Source organism: Mesoplodon mirus, assembly GCF_964341445.2.
Source record: "Mesoplodon mirus genome assembly, chromosome: 4".
Lineage (NCBI taxonomy): Eukaryota > Metazoa > Chordata > Mammalia > Artiodactyla > Ziphiidae > Mesoplodon > Mesoplodon mirus.
Genome location: NC_138979.1, coordinates 157978633 through 157998788, shown reverse-complemented (window position 1 = coordinate 157998788; position 20156 = coordinate 157978633). Strand labels below are relative to the sequence as shown.

Sequence of the window (20156 nt, the reverse complement as noted above, 5' to 3'; positions counted from 1 at the left end):
TAATGTACTGTTGACTAGCTTAAACTATTCCCATTCCCAAATGCTGCTACAATAGGACAGTGATTATAGGTAGTAGACTGGCACCATGAACAGCATTTAAAATGACTTTTGCTTTACCCTTATGTCTTGAGATCCCTTCTATTATTATGAAATAAAAACATAAGCAAAGGAATTTCCTTAAGTAATGATCTGTCGAAGTAAACTAGTCTTAATTATCAGACATTTCCACGTGGCAAAGTTGTCAGTATAATTTAAACACTGTACGGTGACCTAAAGAAAAAACTCATTAAGTCGAACGAATTTCTGTTAAGTGTGTAGGTTACAAGGCGCTGTACTGCAACAGGAGCAAATGTTGAGGGCTGGGTGTGGCATGCAAGAGGGTGAGAGGTTAAGAAATACCCATTCAGGAGGATATATCTACTAAGAAAAGTTTAACAAGGTCAGGTTCTACAAGAGTCCAAAGGCAGAAAAGGGATCACCGTGGCTCAGGGCATAAGGAAAGGCCCTCATGGAAAAGGCTGGCACTGAAAAGGGGCCTTGAAATCTAGGAAAAATTATACAAAAAGTGTCAGAGAGCAAAGGTGTGGGGATGAGAAAGATCGGGGTGTGAGCGGGAAAGAGCGATTGCTGTAGCTTAGCTGGATCTAAGCGAGCCCAAAGGGGCAGTGGGTGGTGAAGCTACAGGCAGGCCGGAGCCCCGAGCCGAGTGTACCCCGACAGGCGTGCACCTCATCTGGCTCCAACCGGCCATATCAGAACTTGCTTGCATAGGGATGATGATGTAAGAAAATTCAGTTGACAAATAAGATGAACTGCCCGAGGAAGAAACTACAGGTAGAGAAAACAGAAACAAACTGTAAACCGTCTTCAAGTAACAGGCAGAGGGTGTGACAGGATTAGCAGGGAAAATGGAAACCAAAGGAAGAATCACCAGGGAAGTAAAATCTATAACTGTGCCAACTGATGCAGAAGAGAGATGGGGGTAGGAAAAGCCAAGATTACCAACCTCTGACTCTCAAGGCAAGAAAAAGGTGCTTGGGGTATCTGCAGTCCGTTCATTTGATTAGTATCTTTTCTTTCATTTATAAATAGTTTGCTTTCAAATGACAGTTGTGTAAAAAATATCTTTTTCCTGTGACTTAATATCTAATTTGACAGAAATAATTTTTGTTTCGTTTTTTAAATCACGGAAACGGCTGAGCAACTCGCGTGCTCCTGGGGACAGGAGGCTGCAAAGGCTGGACGTATTTCCAGCTAAGAACCCCAGATGAGGAACGCTCATCATTGCTAATCCTGCACCACAGGAAGACAGCAGCCCACCTCAAGAAAGCCAGAGCAGAAAACCCAAAAGGAATGATTCCTTTTTATACCCGAACCACTAGTGTTCCTGATATTTTTGTTAATGACTTCCAGAAACAGGAAGAGAATCCTCCTAAATCCCTGTGCACCCATGCTTAAAAGCACTCACACCACAGATTTTGTTCATAAACAAACTGTCACGCTTCCAAATACATGTAAATTCCTTTTTTGTTTCTTTGTTGTGCAATGCCTATTTCTACTGAAAGAGATTTGTTTGAATTTCTGTTATCTTGATGCCATCTACTGAAGCGACAGCAGTGTCACTGTGGTGACTATGTTTTCTTTTTTCTCAATGGATTTATTAACAGGAGCAATCAATAGCATGAGAAGCCCCTACAAAGGCATAAGAATTAAGTCTCACTTTATTATATACTCAGTGAGCTGCCTTCAATGGGAAGGAGTGAACTGCCCATCCTACAATGTGCAGCTCTGGAGCAGAACCAACATCTAGAGATATTTCTATCAAAGGACTTTCATTAGTTTATTTCTATGAAAACTCTCATAAAGATACTGTAACCGAGCAGGACCCTATGGGAGCCTTCCCGGGACGGGCCTTCCCCCCATATCCTCTGCTTTAGCTCCTCTCAGAAGCACCTAGATTTGATGCAAATTTCCTGAGTTGTTCTGCAGATGTGAAACCCCCCCATCGAATGGAAGAACTACTTGATTACCCTCAGTGGTGTTTTCTCAGGCCTCCTGGAGCCTAAGGACTCACAATGTGAACCCCTGTGACACCACCGTGCTGCCTCACCATCAGCCAGTCAGAGAACTGTGCACAAGCTGATCACGTACCCTGCGACCCACCCCCACTCCTGGCCTTTAGAAATGCTTTGCCGAAACCCTTCGAGGAGCTTGAGGCTTTTCAGGGCATGAGCCACCTTGTCTCCTTGCATGGGTTTGCGATAAACCTCTCTCTGCTCCGAACTCTGACGTTTCACTTTGTCCTCGCTGTGCGTCGGGCACACACGAATTTGTGTTAACAATATTACAATTAAACCACACTTAAGGATTATTTCTATCGGAATGTAAAAAATTACACAAAGGCTAGTGGCAATTCATTAAATAAACGTTAGAGAGGAAGGAAGGAATGAAGGGGGAGGGCTGTTTGAGGCGTCAGGCACGTAGTCACGAACCTCTCAGAGTCCTCATCTTCCCTGAGCTTATATCTGAGCGGGAGAGTCACAAAATGAACCAAGTAAGTAAGTACAGTGCATGAGATAGTGGTTAAGTGTTCATGAGAAAAAGAAAGCCTGGAATTGGACATGAAATGAGATATGAGGGAGTAGAAATTTTAGATCCAGTGGCCAAGGAAGGCCCCTGTAACTTAAGAGTAAAGGCCAGAAGGAAAAGAGAGAGCTGCGGCCACGAGGATGCCTGGGGAGAACACTGAATACAGAGGAATAGGGACTATCGGAGCCCTGAGACAGAGGGGTCCTGAGATTGCCCGGAGGGAAGGAGGACAGTGTGGCTGGAAAAGACTGAGTGAGGGGGAGTTTTCGGAGATGAGGTCAAGGTCGGAAGCAGATGCGTCTGGACTCCTAGGCTAGCAAGGAGAATGACTTTAACTTGGAAGATGGGAAACCATGAAAGGATTTTGAATTGAGGAATGACAAGACGTGGATTACATTTCTAAAGGACTCCTGCTGGGCTTGAAAGGATGCAGGGCTTAAGGGCACAAGCAGGAAGAATGGTTCTTGGAGAAAGATGATGGTGACTTGGCCCAGGCAGAGGCAGTGGGATTGGAGAAGCGGTTGAATTCTGGATACATTTTGAAGACAAAGTCAACCACTTTTGTGGACACACCCGATATGGGGAGCAGGAGGAAGGAGAAGAGAGGAGTCAAAAGTGGCCTCAAGGTCTCTGGCTTGAGCAATTGTAACAATGGGGCTGTCACTGGTTAAACATTAATTTGAACATGAAAACTGGTGGTAATGGGTTTTTGAACCATGAACAACATTTGGCTTGGATGTTTCAATCAAAGGGTAAGGAGGTGGCCCCATGGACCGTCGAAGGGGTTGGCAGGAAAAGGACTGAACTACAGGACTAGAGAGAAGCCTTAAGTGTGGTTTAATTGTAACTGCAGGAGGGAGGTACAGATCGAGCATTTGAGGCTAAGGCAGGGAGAAGCAGAGGGACCACATTCACTTAGGATAGGAGGTGACCTGGAGAGAGAGGGGCTGTGACCAGCCGTGGCGTGCCTGCAAGGCAAGCTGGAAGGGACAATCATGGACACCAGAGACAGGATCTGAGAACGAAAGTACCGATTTAGAAAGCTTCAACGTCCGGCATGAAGAATGATAGGATAGTGGCAAGAAGAAGAAATTGAAATGGATAAAAAACATAGAAAAGGAAAAGTATGATGAGGACTTAAATCAGAGTGGCCTTGGGGAGGGGGAAAGGTAAGGACAGGAAGGACAAAAACAGGTGGGAGGAGGTAAGTGTGGCTCTCAGAAATCCGGTGGCGTCTGAGGAGCGACTACCGACACCCAGCTTCAAAAACACAGTGTGTCCTCTGTGCTTTTCACGTTCAGCAAAAGTACTGACCCTGCTTAACGATCAGCTTTGGCACGGAGAAAAAGGACCCCACAGCATGTGAGTTCTTCGTTTCTCTCGCGCCACTCGACACAACACGAGATATTAAAGCTGTGCCTTTAAAAATCCTCTTTTTAATTTCCCCAGAGTTCAAGCTGAGGAACAATTACTAAGTGAAGCCAACCCCTGCAACCTGCCTTGTATTCAATGGGGGAAATGAAGCCAAATGCCCTATTTAAACTAGTTTCAGAACCATTATTTTCTAGATACCTCGAGGGAGCATTAGGCATTAATGTATAACAACAATCCTAAAGTAATCTGGTTCAAAGAGGCAATAAATTGATAGCTGGCACAACTAAACATATGTTTAGAAAGAAAACAAAGGAAAAGAACCTCATAGTCCCAAACTTGTTCACGAGTTTGTTTTTTTTTTTAATGCTTTGTTGGCTACTTTATGTTTCCTTTTCTTTTTCTGGCCTGAATTTCATTTTAAAATAAAAACTCACATATTATGTGTACTTAGATCCCTAAAGAGCTCCAAGAACCTGTCTTACCCACAATTAGACAGCCTCTGGTTCAAACAGTCCGCATTTTAGGCCTCCGAGAATAGGTCCAAGATGGCAAAGTGAAAATGCAAGAATAAAAGAGTTTTCTTGGGTCAAGAAATGTCCTAAGCAATAGTTTGGAAAAGTGAGTTAAGTCTTGGCTGACCCTCTCTGCCTCCTCAAGCTGGCTCGGTGCCTTCCGGCTGCCCAAGCAGGATATGTAATATCCAGTTTGGGATTCTGAGGACTCCAATTTCCTTGGGTCACACTTAATGGACATATCTTTCTGTGAATCAAAACTCCCATTCATTTATTGCATCTATCCAGAGCTAGATGGGAAGAAAGGGTCCAGATCTAACCATTATGTCCAGCCCTATCACCACCGGAAGGAATGAAAGGGGTCTTTGTTTATTCTGAAGACATTTGTAACCATGAGCTATTAAATTTAATTGCTTTGCTACTGCTACTACTCTATTTTTTCCTCAATTAAATTAAGCCTCAAGTCTTTCTCATGTGCGACTTACCTCACTAGTTCTAAAAATTATTCGGTAGTTGTAGGGAGATCCATTTTCTTTCGTTTCTTCTGGTTTTTCCCTTCGAATGCTCACAGCCACCGGACCAAGATTCTCATCTGCCCCAAAATAGTTCCAGTGTTCTTAGGTACAATGACACAAAACAAAATTAGAATATTTACAGAACACTTAAAAATGTTACATGCTGCTTGCTATTTAGATCACTCAGAAATTACTCCATACCAATAAAATGTAAACGCGTTTAACAAAATCAGTATTCTTCAATGAGTTATAAAAGTAAAGACTCAGCTATGCAGGTTTAGTCTCAGAGGAGGTAAGACAACAGAGGTGGCCTGTTCAGGTGTTTACTACTCGGCAACTTACTGCTCTGCTATTTTTTTTAAAAGAAATTTGTGTTTTCTCCTTATAAACAGGCTATATTGTGTCAGGGCTTCTTAGCTTTCATGAAAACAATAACAACAGTAACAACAAACTCCCCCGAAACCTACTGAGAACAAAGTTTGATTACGGAGGGATTTCCTGCAGATTAAAAAAGATTCCCTGGACTGGAGAGGGGTCTGTGAGTTACTTGGCAGCTTTCCTCCCACATTGCCCAAGTAAGATGGAGTCTTAGCTCAGAGGTAAGAGCTTCAAAGTGCCCCTGGGAGGCAGAAGCTCAGACCCAGGGCTCTGGGCCTCACCAATGGTTCCCACACAGTAAGCACAAAAGGCATTCCACGGAGCCACTGAACCTGGAGGGAAGTGAGGGCTGGGATAACGGGTCTCTCCTAGGCAACCAGTGTGGCCGTGTGACTAATGGTGACTCAGGGGCCTCTCTCCTCAATGTCTGGCATTGCTCCAGACTCCAAACCTTAGCACAACCTTGGGGTTTGGGGGAAAGTGTCCAAATAACTGGTGTTGACTTTACCTTCCTCCTGACAAGAAGGAAGATCGCGATCAAAATTAAATAAATTTACGGAAAACGTAAAAAGTGATATTTACTCTACACCTAAATATCTACTTCTTAAAAAAAATTAAAATCGTTGATACAGACATGATACGTTTACAGACGAGAAAGCGAATAAAACAAATATATGAAAAGCCAGAACAGATAACTTACTTTTCGAACCTCCAAAACACTTACTTTACATTGTCCTATTTCATTTACATGTGACATGGTTAAATGACTGAGTTGTGACATGGTAGCTTATTCTCATACAAAATGCATCAATATTTGAAAATACATATTATTCTCATACAAAACATGTATTTGAAAATCCATGAGAATAATAAGAAACAATAGCATAAAATATCTAATCATGTAATTTTAAAATTTAGGTAATACGTATGAAAATGCTTTGCAAGTACTAAAGAACAATTATAAAAGATGTACTCATTAATATCACGGGTTCTCTAAGAATATTATCATAATCCATGGAAATTCAAAATAAGGGAAACACAATGGGAATACAAGCAACAAACATCTCATATATGGACCGCTGAGAAACAACCCAATAAACATCACAAAATTCATGTACAAACACTTATGTACACCCTCAAAGCACAGCACGTGAGAATCACACTCAGAGGTTATTTACTCTTACTTTGCACATAATTTTAATAAGCGTGGTTGTCTGATCTTCAAGCCCACAGCTTGATTTCAGAGGTGTGATAATTCCAGATGTTGACCAAGTCCAGGGTGTAGGGCTGATAGAAACTTTCATGCAGACAGCAATGGGACAGAACAACTGACAACAAGGAAGAAAACAGAAAGGGAGGAGACAGAAATCGTATAAAAAAGCGGACAAGAACTGAAAGAGAAACAAGACGGCAGCAGTCTGGGGCCATTCACTGAAGGAGCGCAGAGCTTAACACACTTCAATAACTTCAGAGCATATTTTAAGCCGGCAGCAGAGCACACCAGTGAATGTGTCAAAGATGAGCTTCACATTCATTATATCCTGTTCCTTGCACTTCATGGACTCTACTGAAACCTGACTCTCCAGAAACTCCTCAAACACCCCCACACACAAACCTCAGAAAGGGCAGGTGAGGCTGCTATTCTCTGCTGCTGGAGAAATTCACAAAGACGGGGGTCCTCTCAATTAGTGTCAGTAACCTCAACTCGGGCTTCCCTGGTGGTGCAGTGGTTGAGAGTCCACCTGCCAATGCAGGGGACACGGGTTCGTGCCCCGGTCCGGGAAGATCCCACATGCCACGGAGCGGCTGGGCCCATGAGCCGTGGCCGCTGAGCCTACGCATCCGGAGCCTGTGCCCCGCAACGGGAGAGGCCACAACAGTGAGAAGCCCGTGTACTGCAGCAAAAAAAAAAAAAAGAAAAAAAAAAAAAAACTCCCCCCATCTACCTTCTCTCAATCTCAGCAGATAATGGTGTCTACATCACAAAGAAGATAAAGAGCCATTTCAGAAGCAACTGTCCTCACTTTCCACCATCACACACACTTAACCTGGGTCCAGACTTCTGCTTCCTTTCCTTTACAATCTAAAACGCAATCTCCCCCAAAATTCTGGTCTCCACTCATTCCACCTTCCCAGGGACACTGATGCCTGATCACCCTCCCTGTATCTTCAACTTCCCCTCTCTGCCTGCTCATTCCCATCATCATTTAATCAGGCTCAAGTCTCCTTCATCTTTAACCATAACACTGACCCTCAATTCCTTATCCACCTCCAGGTTATCTCCTTTTTCTTTCCTTCCACTGGAAACTTCTCGAAAGAAATGCCTAATTCTTCACTTTAGGATTCCTATCATCTGACACCATTGCACAGTCACCAATGTCAGCCTTAAAGTTAAAACAAATAGAAACTTTTGGCCCTTATTTTGCTCAAATTCGCCACAACAACTCGCCAATGGCACAGTTGGCCATTTCATTTGTTTTCTAGAAACACTCATCCTGGCTTCTCAGACACCACCCTCTCCTGATTTTCCTTCCACCACTCTGGCTCTTCTTACTCAGTTTCCCTTCCTCTTCCCATCTGGAACCTTCCATCCACTCTCAGAACTTCCACGACCACCTCAATGCTGATGACTCTCAAGAGTCCACCTGCCCACTCCAGACGTCTGTCAGCCCTGGATCTTTACATCTACCTCACGGAACTCACTGTTTGTTTGTCCCATGGCATCTGTAAAAGTGGACCCATCACCTTCCATACAAACCTATACAGCTCTCCCTGCAACCCCAATTTCGGTGACTGCTACTACATTCCTCTAGTTGCTCATGCCAGACCCAATGTCATGCCTTGTGAATTCTAGTTCCTAAACAGCTCTCAAATCCACCTACTTTTCCTCCGTCTCACTGCCACTGATTTACCCTCATCATCATTTGCCTGGATGTCTGTGAGTCTTCTGATTGATTGGCTTTTCCTGATTGGCTTCTAAGATGCAAACTTGACCATCATTATTAAGTTTATAACCCTCCTCTGGTTTCCCACCGGTCCTTGGATACTTCCCGTGGCTTCCCAAAGGCTCTCACAGCCTGTCACCAGCCCATCACTCCAGTTTCAACTTGGACATTTCCATCATCCTTCTGAACTCTGAGTACCAATCATACTGAACTTCTCAATTCACTATGCCCCTTCTCACCTGAGACACCCTAACCTAGAACATTCTTCCCACAACTCCTCTTTATTTGACTAAGTCCTCTCATCCTTCAGGTCACATCTGAAATATTATTTAGACACCCTCTCAAAGAGTGGTTGAACACTGGAGCAAAATGAAAGTGTGTACTTTGTATAGTAACAATAATACTTTAAGAATTCATAAAAATACAAATTAGGGAAACCAAATATTTAATATATTTCAACTACAAAAATTTAGAAATGTTACAACAGAAAAATGTAAATTTATAAAAATATAAATATTAAACACAATCATTTGAGCATAAATTGGCAGATAAAATAATAGCGTTATTTTAAAAAGAAACTAAATCCTATATAAAAGTGAAGAATATTGATTTAAAAATGAAAAAAAATTAAAGATCATTTAAACTTTTTTGTGTGTGTCGTCCTCAACACCTGGCTATATTTTTTGTGGGATTTTTCCCAGCTACTGAAGAACTACATTTCTGAGTTGGGGGAATGCTGATGAGATCATTATAAACTAACTTCTAACACCTTCTTCAGACTCTATGTTCAAACAAACCCATCTCTGGTTTGATAACTCCAGGAAGATCTTTTAAAAACTTATTTGTGTGTTTGTGCAGAAACATCAATCTTTTTTTTTTTACTGAAAAAGAGCTCTAGCTATTATTTCCAGGAAAGCATTTCCATTTGATCTTTATTTCAGTTTCGTCAGTAGAGATGGAGATTCTGGCCTGGCTTCCTGTGTTAAATTCACTAATATCGTGTTCAGACTCCACTTGTTCAAAAAGTCTTTCAACTTGAGTAAGAATTATTCTTACAACAAAAGCCTTGCTTTTGGTCCACCATCCATTTTTCTGCTCCTGAGGATTACAGAAGTACAGACAAAAATCCTTTCTACATGAACACAACTTTTTCAGTTCAAAATCCGAATGCAATGTATAATTCGCCAATAGAGGAGTCTGGTTCAGCAAATTACCTTAAATTGAATTTTTGAGTCTTTAAACTTTGATCTCAAGACACATGACTTTTTTTTTTTTTTTTTAAACTTAAAACCTAGCCTTTTAGGGACATCCTGTGTCCAGTCCTTCTGGCCACTCTTGCTGCTACCTGTCCTTCAAGTTCACTGGACTGCGGTACTTTCCTCTTGGGACCACAGCCTTGGGGCAGCACTTCTGCACTTGCTCCCCTCTGCAGCATGTTTTATTTCTTCCTACCAGCCATGTACCTCCACCTTTTGCTGGCGGTGCTATCCATCAACCGCAGAGAGCTCTTCCAGCCATACCTACAACCAGCTTTGTCTTTTTGGGGGTGGCGGGACAGAAGGGAGAGAAGGGGTACAGGGACAGGGGAGATGCAGACGATAAGTGTTAAAGAAAGGCCAGGAAGCCTTTGATGATGAAAGTCAGAGGGAGGAAAGGGAAAGGAAAGAGGAGTTGGAGACTCAAGCAGGGTGGTTAAATCTGCTGATGGATGAACTGAAATACAGGGATTACTCCACCAAAAAGAATGATATTTTTGTGCCAGCCTACTGGAATGCCAAAAACCAGTATTGCAATCACTCCATTAGAATGATATAATGCAGCAAAGTGAGGAACTTTGCCAAGCACTCTAGTACTCACATCAACCAGAAAATACAGGCTTTGCCTTCTTTTTCACAGATGTGGCAAATATGATTTAGACAGAATAAGTCACTTCCCAGCCACAACTAGTAAACAGCAACACCAGAACTCAAACATATTATCTTAAGTACCAATTCCAAAGCTCATTTTCTTAGCCATTACATCTAACATTATCTTCCCAAACGTTTCTAAAACTGTACTGTGAATAAAAAATAGTTAAATAAAATGTGATGCCTAAAGGGATTAACTAGCCAGATGACACATAAAGCTTTATTCCTTGATGTGCTATACTGCCAAGGTGTCACTGTGAGTTTTGTTTGTTTCTTAATAAATTTATTTATTTATTTAGGCTGCGTTGGGTCTTCGTTGATGCATGCAGGCTTTCTCTAGTTGCGGCGAGTGGGGGCTACTCTTCGTTGAGGTGCACAGGCTTCTCATTGTAGTGGCTTCTCTTGTTGCAGAGCACGGGCTCTAGGCACATGGGATTCAGTAGTTGTGGATCGTGGGCTCTAGAGTGCAGGCTCAGTAGTTGTGGCACATGGGCTTAGCTGCTCCACAGCAATGTGGGATCTTCCCGGCCCAGGGCTCGAACCCGTGTCCCCTGCATTGGCAGGTGGATTCTTAACCACTGTACCACCGGGGAAGCCCCTGTCACTGGGTTTAAAGGGAGCAATATTCATGTTTTATCCTTACATGGCTGATTATCCGCTGCCTTCATTTCTCATCTTTAGCACCTAAACAAATTTTCAGCCTGAAGTTTTGTTATTAGTTCTAGTTCTTGAGTTTTAACAAGGATGGTACGAAGAGCACCAATGCCTAGTTCTGCTATCACTAGAACATTCCACACAAATAGCCATATTTCTGGCTGACACAGTCACAATAATAACTAATAAATTTTTTCACATTTTTAGAGAGGGGACATAGTAAATAGTTCAAAGTCCCAAGTAATTAGATCAAGTACAGTCACATCACCCAGTTTCAAGCTGTGGATAAGCATGTGTGCAAAAAGGCAAAAAAAAAGTTAAAAGCCTGGCATTTTAATTGTAAAGAAGGAAAGGAAAATAAAATCACAAACAAAAAAGAAAAAAGGGCTTCCCTGGTGGCGCAGTGGTTGAGAGTCCGCCTGCCAATGCAGGGGACGCGGGTTCGTGCCCCAGTCCGGGAGGATCCCACATGCCGCAGAGCAGCTGGGCCCGTGAGCCATGGCCGCTGAGCCTGTGCGTCCGGAGCCTGTGCTCCGCAACGGAAGAGGCCACAGCAGTGAGAGGCCCACGTACCGCAAAAAAAAAAAAAAAAAAAGAAAGAAAAAAAAAGTGGCAACAGCATATTCTGCCTTAAAAATGAAAACACAGGTTTGCCAAAGTGGAGGTAGTAAGGATCCAACTGTTTAAATGGCCTTTCCGAGGACTTCCCTGGTGGCAGGGGTTACAAATCTGCCTGCCAATGCAGGAGACATGGGTTCGAGCCCTGGTCCGGGAAGATCTTACATGCTGCGGAGCAAGTAAGCCCGTGTTTCACAACTACTGAGCCTGCGCTCTAAAGCCCGCGAGCCACAGCTACTGAGCCCATGCGCCACAACTACTGAAGAAGCCTGCGCGCCTAGAGCCCATGCTCCGCAACAAGAGAAACCACCGCAATGAGAAGCCCGTGCACTGCAACGAAGAGTCGCCCCTGCTGGCCACAACTAGAGAAAGCCTGCATGCAGCAACAAAGACCCAACACAGCCAAACATAAGTAAATAAATTAATTTTAAAAAGTTTTTAAAACTTTAAATGAATGAATGAATGAATGGCTCTTTCCGAGAAGAGCACCACTCAGAGGTTCTGTCTCTGGTCCCCAAAAGGCTCATCCTAATTATAAGGGTGGAGGTTCCATGAGAACTAAATAGCCTAGGACTTTGCATCATAATCAAAAGCAGGTCAGAGTAATGGATGGGGACATTTATACAGGACTGGCCACAGGCCAGAATTCTGTCCCAAAGCACTCCACTAAGCTTATAATTATGGTTGCATAAGAGTAATTGCCCACATTTACAAAGTGCACAGTACTCTGAAGTTCCAATTCTTCTTTCCATAGGTAACTCTTAAAAGGTAAGGTGGTCTATTTGCCAAAATTACATGACGTTGTTAGGCTTAAAGTCTCACATGACCAAGCAGCCCCCAGTAGCCCCCTAACTTGCCAATAAAAAGCAGACTAAGACTGACATTAATAAATTGCATACAAATGGTTAAAGAAAAAAAGTACAAAGAAAGCTCTAGTTGAAACAAAGGGAAAATAAAAAGTATCAGTGTCAAAACGGGAGATTTTTTTTTTTTTTTGCGATACGCGGGCTTCTCACTGCTGTGGCCTCTCCTGTTGCGGAGCACAGGCTCTGGATGCGCAGGCTCTGCCACCATGGCTCTCGGGCCCAGCCGCTCCACGGCATGTGGGATCCTCCCGGACCGGGGCACGAACCCGCGTCCCCTGCATCGGCAGGCGGACTCTCAACCACTGCGCCACCAGGGAAGCCCAAAACGGGAGATTTTTAATTGGCCATTATCTATGACAAATAGCCAATAATTATATTTTTAAAAATTCAATCTCATTAGTGATCGAAGAAATGAAAATGTTTTGGACCTATAATAAATGGTCTAAAATAAAAACTGTAAATATTCAAAGTAGTCAAGAAAATGTTAAACACTATAGTCTTAAAATATCAGTTGGACCTTCCTGGTCTAAGCTTTCTTAAGAAAAATTTGGCAATAAAATTCAAGGTTCCTATAAAGTTCACACCAGGGCTCTACCTTAACGTAAATAATTGGACATGTGGTAAGAAAGTTACGTAACAAAATCATTTATGTAAGGTCAAGGTTTTTAAACTTGTCTATGGATAGAAATTAGGGGGTCCATGAACTTGAATGAAAAAAATTATAACTTTATTTTCACTAACTTCTAAATGAAACGTAGCATTTCTGTTAGCTGTAAATGAGCCAACCAACTACAGTAATATTAGCTGTACACGTGACTTTGATGCCAATAGAAATCATAGATATTTTCATATCACGTTACAGTTGTTGCAGACATCAAAATATCAATTATGCTCATCACAACTTTGAAATTATGGTAGTTATCAGATTTGATGCTGGATCTTTTTGTTAATGCAATAAGAAGCATCTATATAGTATGTCACAAAATTTTTAACACTCTTACAATTGTATTTTAATATGCTTGGCTTGCTTTGTACGTTTATTTTATGCACTTAAAAACATTATTCTAAGGAGAGTCCACAGATTTCACCAAACTGCCAAAGGGGTCAATGGGGAAAAACAAACAAACAAACAATCAAAAGACACTTAGGAAGATCTAATGTAAGAATGATTTATAATAAGAAACTGGAACGCCTGAATATAGAACAGCTGGAAAACTTTAAATAAATGATGGCATAGCCAATTATGGAACCATGAAAAAAATACATAAAACTATATTTAGTGATCCTTATTTTACTTAAAAAATGAATATGTATTAAAAAAGATGAGAAATAAAATCAGTAGTAATCACATGATTAATTTGCTATAGTTGCTAATTTTTCTGTAATGAATATATGAGACTTTTACAATAGGAAGATTTTTAAAAGTATAAAAAATGTATTTGGTTTGCAAATGGTCAAAGAGTATATAAAGCATAGTTTACAAGGTTGCATATTAATGTAACTCTTTAAGTTTAACGTTAGTTACAAATGCCAGCTCAGAAAAAAAAAATTTAACATCCAAATGAAAGAAATTATAATGAAACACCTGTCTCTGACTCAATGTCTTTATATTTAAAAAAATCTTTTGTATCTCCTTACTAGGGATATTGCAGGAAGATGTCTGTGTAAAATGCTTCTGAAGGGTTTGAAAGGAAGTCCCTCAGAAACAGAAATTCAGTCAAGGCCAAAGTCACTGCCGCTCATGAGGGTGAAGCCCATGCAATGTGTCTCAAAAACTCAGCACAGCCCACACACTTGTGTCGATATGGGTTGCTGAGGTTGCTTCTGCTGATGCTTCTACATCACTGAATGCTTCTACTTGACTCGAATGCAGTTAGAGAGGTCTCTCCTCTTGCTGCCCTGAAGTTCAGATGCATGACCTCCCCATACACAGCAGGGAGCTCCAAGAGAAGATAAGCAAAGGAAGTGGTACAATAAAGCAAGTATGTTTGGAGCACCTAATTTTGGTGGCTCACTGGTGTCTGAAGTTAATAATGAGGTGTGCATTTGAAAAATGGGTGGCAGGATTTATTATATGTTAACTTGTACTGAAATAACAGACCTAAAGGGCCCTTATGTCCTCGAAACTGCAAAACAAAGAGCACAGAAATTCTTTGGGTATAGGAATTAGTAAGCGTGGCATTCGCCTTGATGCATGTTGACACACAAAGTTGAGGAAGTATTCCCATTTTCATGTGGATGGTTCATGTCAGCTGCTGTTATGGACTGTACCTGAAGGTTTTTGTGTTTTACGTTTTATCTTGACTGCTTTTGGACTTACAGAGAAGTTGCAAATATAGTACAAAGAATTTCAATCCATGTATCCTTAACCCAGTCTTCCCCAACGTTAACATCTTATGTAACTACATATAGCACAGTCGGCATTAATCAGAATCGGTAAATTAACATTTACTAAAGATCTTACTCAAATTTCACTAGTTTTTCCACTATGTCCTTTTTCGTTCTGAAATCTCATTCATTATCCCATGTTGTACTTAATTGTTATTATTTCTCCTTAGTCTCCTGCAGTCTGTCACAGTTCCTCAGTCTGTAACAGTCTTTCATGACCATGACACCTTTGAACAGTATTTATCGCTCAATTTGGGTTTGTCTGGTGGTTTCACATGCTTGGACTAACGTTATGCATTTTGCGCAAGAGAACCACAGAAATGATGTAACCTCAGTGCATCATTTCATGGAGTTCATAACAGAGACCTGATCCATTCCATTAAGGTGGCACGTGACAGGTTTCTTCCCTGAAAAGTTACTGTTTTTCTCCTCGTGGTTTACAAGTATCTTTGGGGAGATACTTTGAGATTATGTAAATCCTGCTTCTTCTCCTGTTTCTCCTCAAACTGTCATCCACTGACTTTAGCATCCATCATTTGTGTCTAAGAAGGTTTACAATAGTAAAAATCAGTCTCCATAATTGTGTTTTGGGTCTATGGGGATCGACTGGTGGTCTTGGTTAATTTCCACAAACCACCATGACCACACACAGACTTATCTGTGGTCTCATTTCCTGAAAAGAGAGGAAAAGGAACTGTAACATATTATTTGGTGTCCAGAGTATAACACAAGGTCATGGACACAGTGGGCCCTCCCTGCCTCTACCTGATGCTATAAATATAAGATACACTGGCTCCTCAACGCAATAAATTTTATACTTTGCATCAGGACCAAACATTCATTCAGTTGTGAAACATTTGCTGAGCCTGCCTAATCTGTGGTCCTTGCCTTCAAGGAGTGCTTAGACTGGTTATGAACCAGGGCGCCATAGAAAGCCCTGGGCAGAAACCAGGGCATAGGGTGACTTGGAACAGTGGTGGGAAGGCACTCGCACCTTTGGGAAGGAGCAGGTTACTCAGAATCCCAGGAGACACAGGGAGAACAACCTACTCTGATGCACGGGCGGGAGGAAAGGCAGGAGGGGAGCACAATAAAGCCCTCCCAACTCCGGCGCCCATGTGGGTTTCTATCTGCACCGGGCTCACTACCCTCTCAGTCTACACACTCCTCCCTGTTAGGGGGTCTCACTACTTTTCCAGTGCTAGCCCTCACTTCCCCCATGTAATGTGAGGCCAGCTAGGGAAAAAGACCCACAGCGCTGCAGGGGAAGCCTGCCACTTACACCAATCCTCCTTGGCCTTTGTTCATAAATGTGGCAAAGATTACTGGACAACTAAGGAAAACCAACAGCATGAAAGACAAACAGAAAATTCAACTCAGAAGATACAGATCACTTAAGGGAAAAAAATTAGAAAAAAAATTATTTGCTTTTGTTCTTCCTCTGAGCACTGTAGCTGGCACAGAGTGGATGTTTAATAAACATTATGTCATGAACAAATAAATGTATGAATGTGCAGGTGTTAATTTTTAAAACTACTTAAAAATATGAAGGGCACTCAATAGTAAATAGGATAATAAATTTTTGAGTAAGAAAAGATTTAGAAACGTATAAAAACTGCTATATATAAATAGGTATACAACAAGTACCTACTGTAGAGCACAGGGAACTATACTCAATATCTTGTAGTAACCTATAATGGAAAAGAATCTGAAAAAGTATCAATCTTTCTATATGTATGTATAAATGAATCATTTTGCTGTACACCTGAAACTAACACAACATTGTAAATGAACTATACTTCAATTTAAAAAAAAAAGAAAAAAAGAAAAGATAGAGAAGATTACAAATCAAACTATTAGAATTAGGACAGGGATTACTTTCTCCAACTCTGCATTATTAATTTTCACAGTAAGCATTGTTTGATTTGTTTACTGTCTGCTTGCCTCCACCAGAATGTAAGCTCATGAAGGTGCTCCGTTTTACTTCTCACTCCAAGTGTCCAAAATCATGCCGAGCATGATGAAGGCACTCATGCACCTGTGGCAGCCACAGAGGCACAACACTTAACATCTCCCCTTCCAGAAAGGGCTCACAACCCATTCAGCCACAAGAAATGCAATTAGCTGAAAGTCTCTGGCTGTAGCATCTTTGGATCTTCTAGTTTTCCAGCCCAGCCACACTCTTCTTGGGCAGCCCCAGGACTGAGCATGCCAGGGGTGACAGGTCCTGGCTGTTACTGCCCAACAAATGACTTCTCTAATGCTCTTATTCGTTCCATGGCGTTGGCTGAGACTTTGTCAGATGTGCACGGGAGGCTGAGGCTCCCCCTGCCCACTTTTGCTTCTTTTCCCTTTTACTTTCATGGTGTCAGACCTGCACTGTGGACTGAAGGCCTTCCCTGCTAAATTCTGCTTCCTCTGCCCTCTTCTTTCATAGGCATTACCCCCAGGTCCCTAACAAACCACTTGCACGCCTATACTGTTTCAACACCTGCTTCTCAGAGGACTTGACCGATAATGTATTTGTTACATGATTAAATCATAAATGCAATCATGTAAAATGTAAATTGCTATGTGATTAGACTGTATTTGGCAAAGACAAGAAACTGCATTTTGAGTAGGACGGACTAGAGATGGAGAGACTAAGACAATGGCCAAGAATTGGGGCAAGAGGTAATGCAGGCTTGAAGTGACAGAACTGGGATTGGGACACAGAGAACAGAAGTTAGGAGCAATTCGAAGGCAGACTCAAGAGGCCTTCCCAACTGATTGGAGGTTGAGAACAATGAAGTGAGGCAACAAAGAGGCTTTGGTGTTTCAAATCCAAGTGACTGATAATAATGGTGGCATTTACAGCACGAGGGCAAGGATGTGGGAGGCTTGTTCAGGGAGAAAAATGAAGTCAAAAATTGTGTCCCAGGGTTTGAGGTGCCAACTAGATAACCAACCAGGTGGAAGCAGGTAATGGAGAGTGAGAAATGTAGCTAGAACTGAAGACACAGCCTGGGAACAGAGGTCTTTTATTTGGATATAAATGTATACTAATTACCTTTTCTAAAAAGAATTTTTTGAGGCCATTCTTTATAAAGGAAATATGTAAGTTGTGCTAATGAAACAGAAATTGGAAAATAAAAGACAAAAGTGGAAACAAATGTGTTGTTAATGAAGGTTATACAACTGGAGCATCAAATTTGCTTCTGGGAGTTGAGGTAAAAGAGGAGATACAGTATAAATAAATGAATAAATGGATAGATAGATAGATAAATAAATAAATAAATAATAATCAATCAAACAAACAAATAAAACACACCTGTCATTAGAAAGGCAGGCATTTGGTAGCTACCAGGAAACAATTCCTGGCATCAAGTTCTAAAGTAAATACCTCACGTGGAACTTCCTTAAGGGCTGAAGGATGACTAAATGGCCAATGTCTCCATCATCAGTTTTATTGCAAAAGCACATCCTGTTTCTATATGATTGGATCTTTACAAGATGACTTTGAGTAAAGTCAAGTGTTTGAGCAAATGTGGCCTTGGGCCGGTCTAGCTTGATTTTAAAAACAAAATAGAGAGGAGCAGTTGAGGCACATGCCCTTTTAACAAGCTTTCACAAACCTCTGCACGGAGATGGCTCAGGTAATATGAAATCCCAAACGCCTCACAGATCAGAGTTCAGATGATCAGTGATGGGACTCGAGAGATCACGGCCAAAAAAGGAGAGGATGCTTGTTTTCCAAAGAGCAGACATGCAAACCTCCCTACTGAATGGCCTTCTTGCTACCAGAAACCCTGAACAGGTAAAGAGGCAACAGCAAAACACTCCTAGGTGAGTTTCTCAAGAAGTTATTTAGTGCCCCAGATCTCCCTGAAGAGGGTTAAATAACTAGAGAGCTACCTTCGAACAAATTAAATACAGTTGATATGCTCTCAAGAGAAAAATAAAAGACAAGGGCATTAAGACAATAAGTTATTATACATGTATAAAATCTTTCCCTATTAGTTTTGGCAGAAATAAACTGTTCAGTTCAAGAGCACAACATGGTTCTGGAGAGCAGACATGCTGACTCTGGAGTTTACCACGTCCTTGAAATACGACTGTCCACAAAAAACTAACCACAGAATAGCTATCCTTAAAGGACTCTGAGCTATAAGGCATCCCATAGTACTTTCCTCAAGCTTAATGTTGCTATACTTACAGAAGAATTAAACAAACAAAATAAGCCAGGGCTTTACAAGTAAGTTTAGCTGTACGATGTTCTCTGATGTTCTATATGTACCCTACGATAATCCACTAAAACTTACGATAGGTACTTAATGATGCTCATTTAACAAACTGAACTAGCAGAATAGCTCCTGATAACACAACTGGAGAATATATCAGAGCACTAACGCCGTCACTCCAAGTACAAGTGAAGTTCAGTGCATATATTCTAAAGAAATGTTAAAGACAGCTGATAAGAAGAGGGTGAGAGGTAAATACAGAAAATTGGACATTGCGAGACCAACTGAAATCCAACTTGTTTGTGTCCTCAAACTGATAATCCTGGAGCCCAGCGGACTGCTGAACCTGACTTTTGTGGGTGTGGGTGTGTGGGTACACTCATGTATGGTGGGGTAGGGCGGGGTGGAGGTGTAGGAGGAGGAAGGTAAACCGGAAAAGAACAATCAAATCTGGTGGTTCAAAGTTATCAGAAGAATAATCAGGTGCAGAGCATTAGTGTTTCTTCTTTTCAGGAGTGGGAAAATATTCGCAGATGAGCTTCAGAACAGATAATGGCAGCTGCTCCTGGCCACTGGGCAGGGGGAAGAGGCCCTTTCCTATCACAGCATCTTCAATAACTTGACTTTGAGAGTGACACTCTGTCTGGCATCAGATAAGCCTATCAACACTTTTTTTTTTTTTTTTTTTTTTTTTGCGGTACACGGCCCTCTCACTGTTGTGGCCTCTCCCGTTGCGGAGCACAGGCTCTGGACGTGCAGGCTCAGCGGCCATGGCTCACGGGCCCAGCCGCTCCGCGGCATGTGGGATCTTCCCGGACCAGGGCACGAACCCGTATCCCCTCCATCGGCAGGCAGACTCTCAATCTCTGCACCACCAGGGAAGCCCTATCAACACTTTTGATCAATGGAGCAATAAACACCACTGCCAAGGCAACCCATGGGCTCCTCTCTTTTCCATTAGTGCATCCTTCTGAATGGGACTCAGCGAGGACGTGCCTCAGACACTTATGCTCAGTGCAAAACCAAAAAAGCCCTGTACTGCTACTTTAATCGTGGTGACTATCTAAGTAAAAACTAAACACAAAATATATATGTACTCAAAGGGAGATGACCAGATTAATTCTGATGCTATCCTACTGCCTACTTTGTGCCTAAAAAGGATGTTGTTGTATCACTTGGACTTATCACAA

General features: G+C 41.8%; 1 protein-coding gene across 1 annotated transcript in view; it reads right to left on the bottom strand.

The window, feature by feature from the left end:
- The window catches only part of SIPA1L1 (signal induced proliferation associated 1 like 1), a 135333-nt gene that overhangs the window by 109088 nt on the left and 6089 nt on the right, over nucleotides 1-20156 (bottom strand). Inside the window, exons 2-4 of the mRNA XM_082617702.1 lie at nucleotides 4961-5091; nucleotides 2152-2360; nucleotides 480-544 (exon numbers count right to left, since the gene is read on the bottom strand). Of these exons, the coding sequence (XP_082473828.1) occupies nucleotides 480-544; nucleotides 2152-2360; nucleotides 4961-5091 (405 nt within the window). The remainder of the gene's footprint in view (nucleotides 1-479; nucleotides 545-2151; nucleotides 2361-4960; nucleotides 5092-20156) is intronic.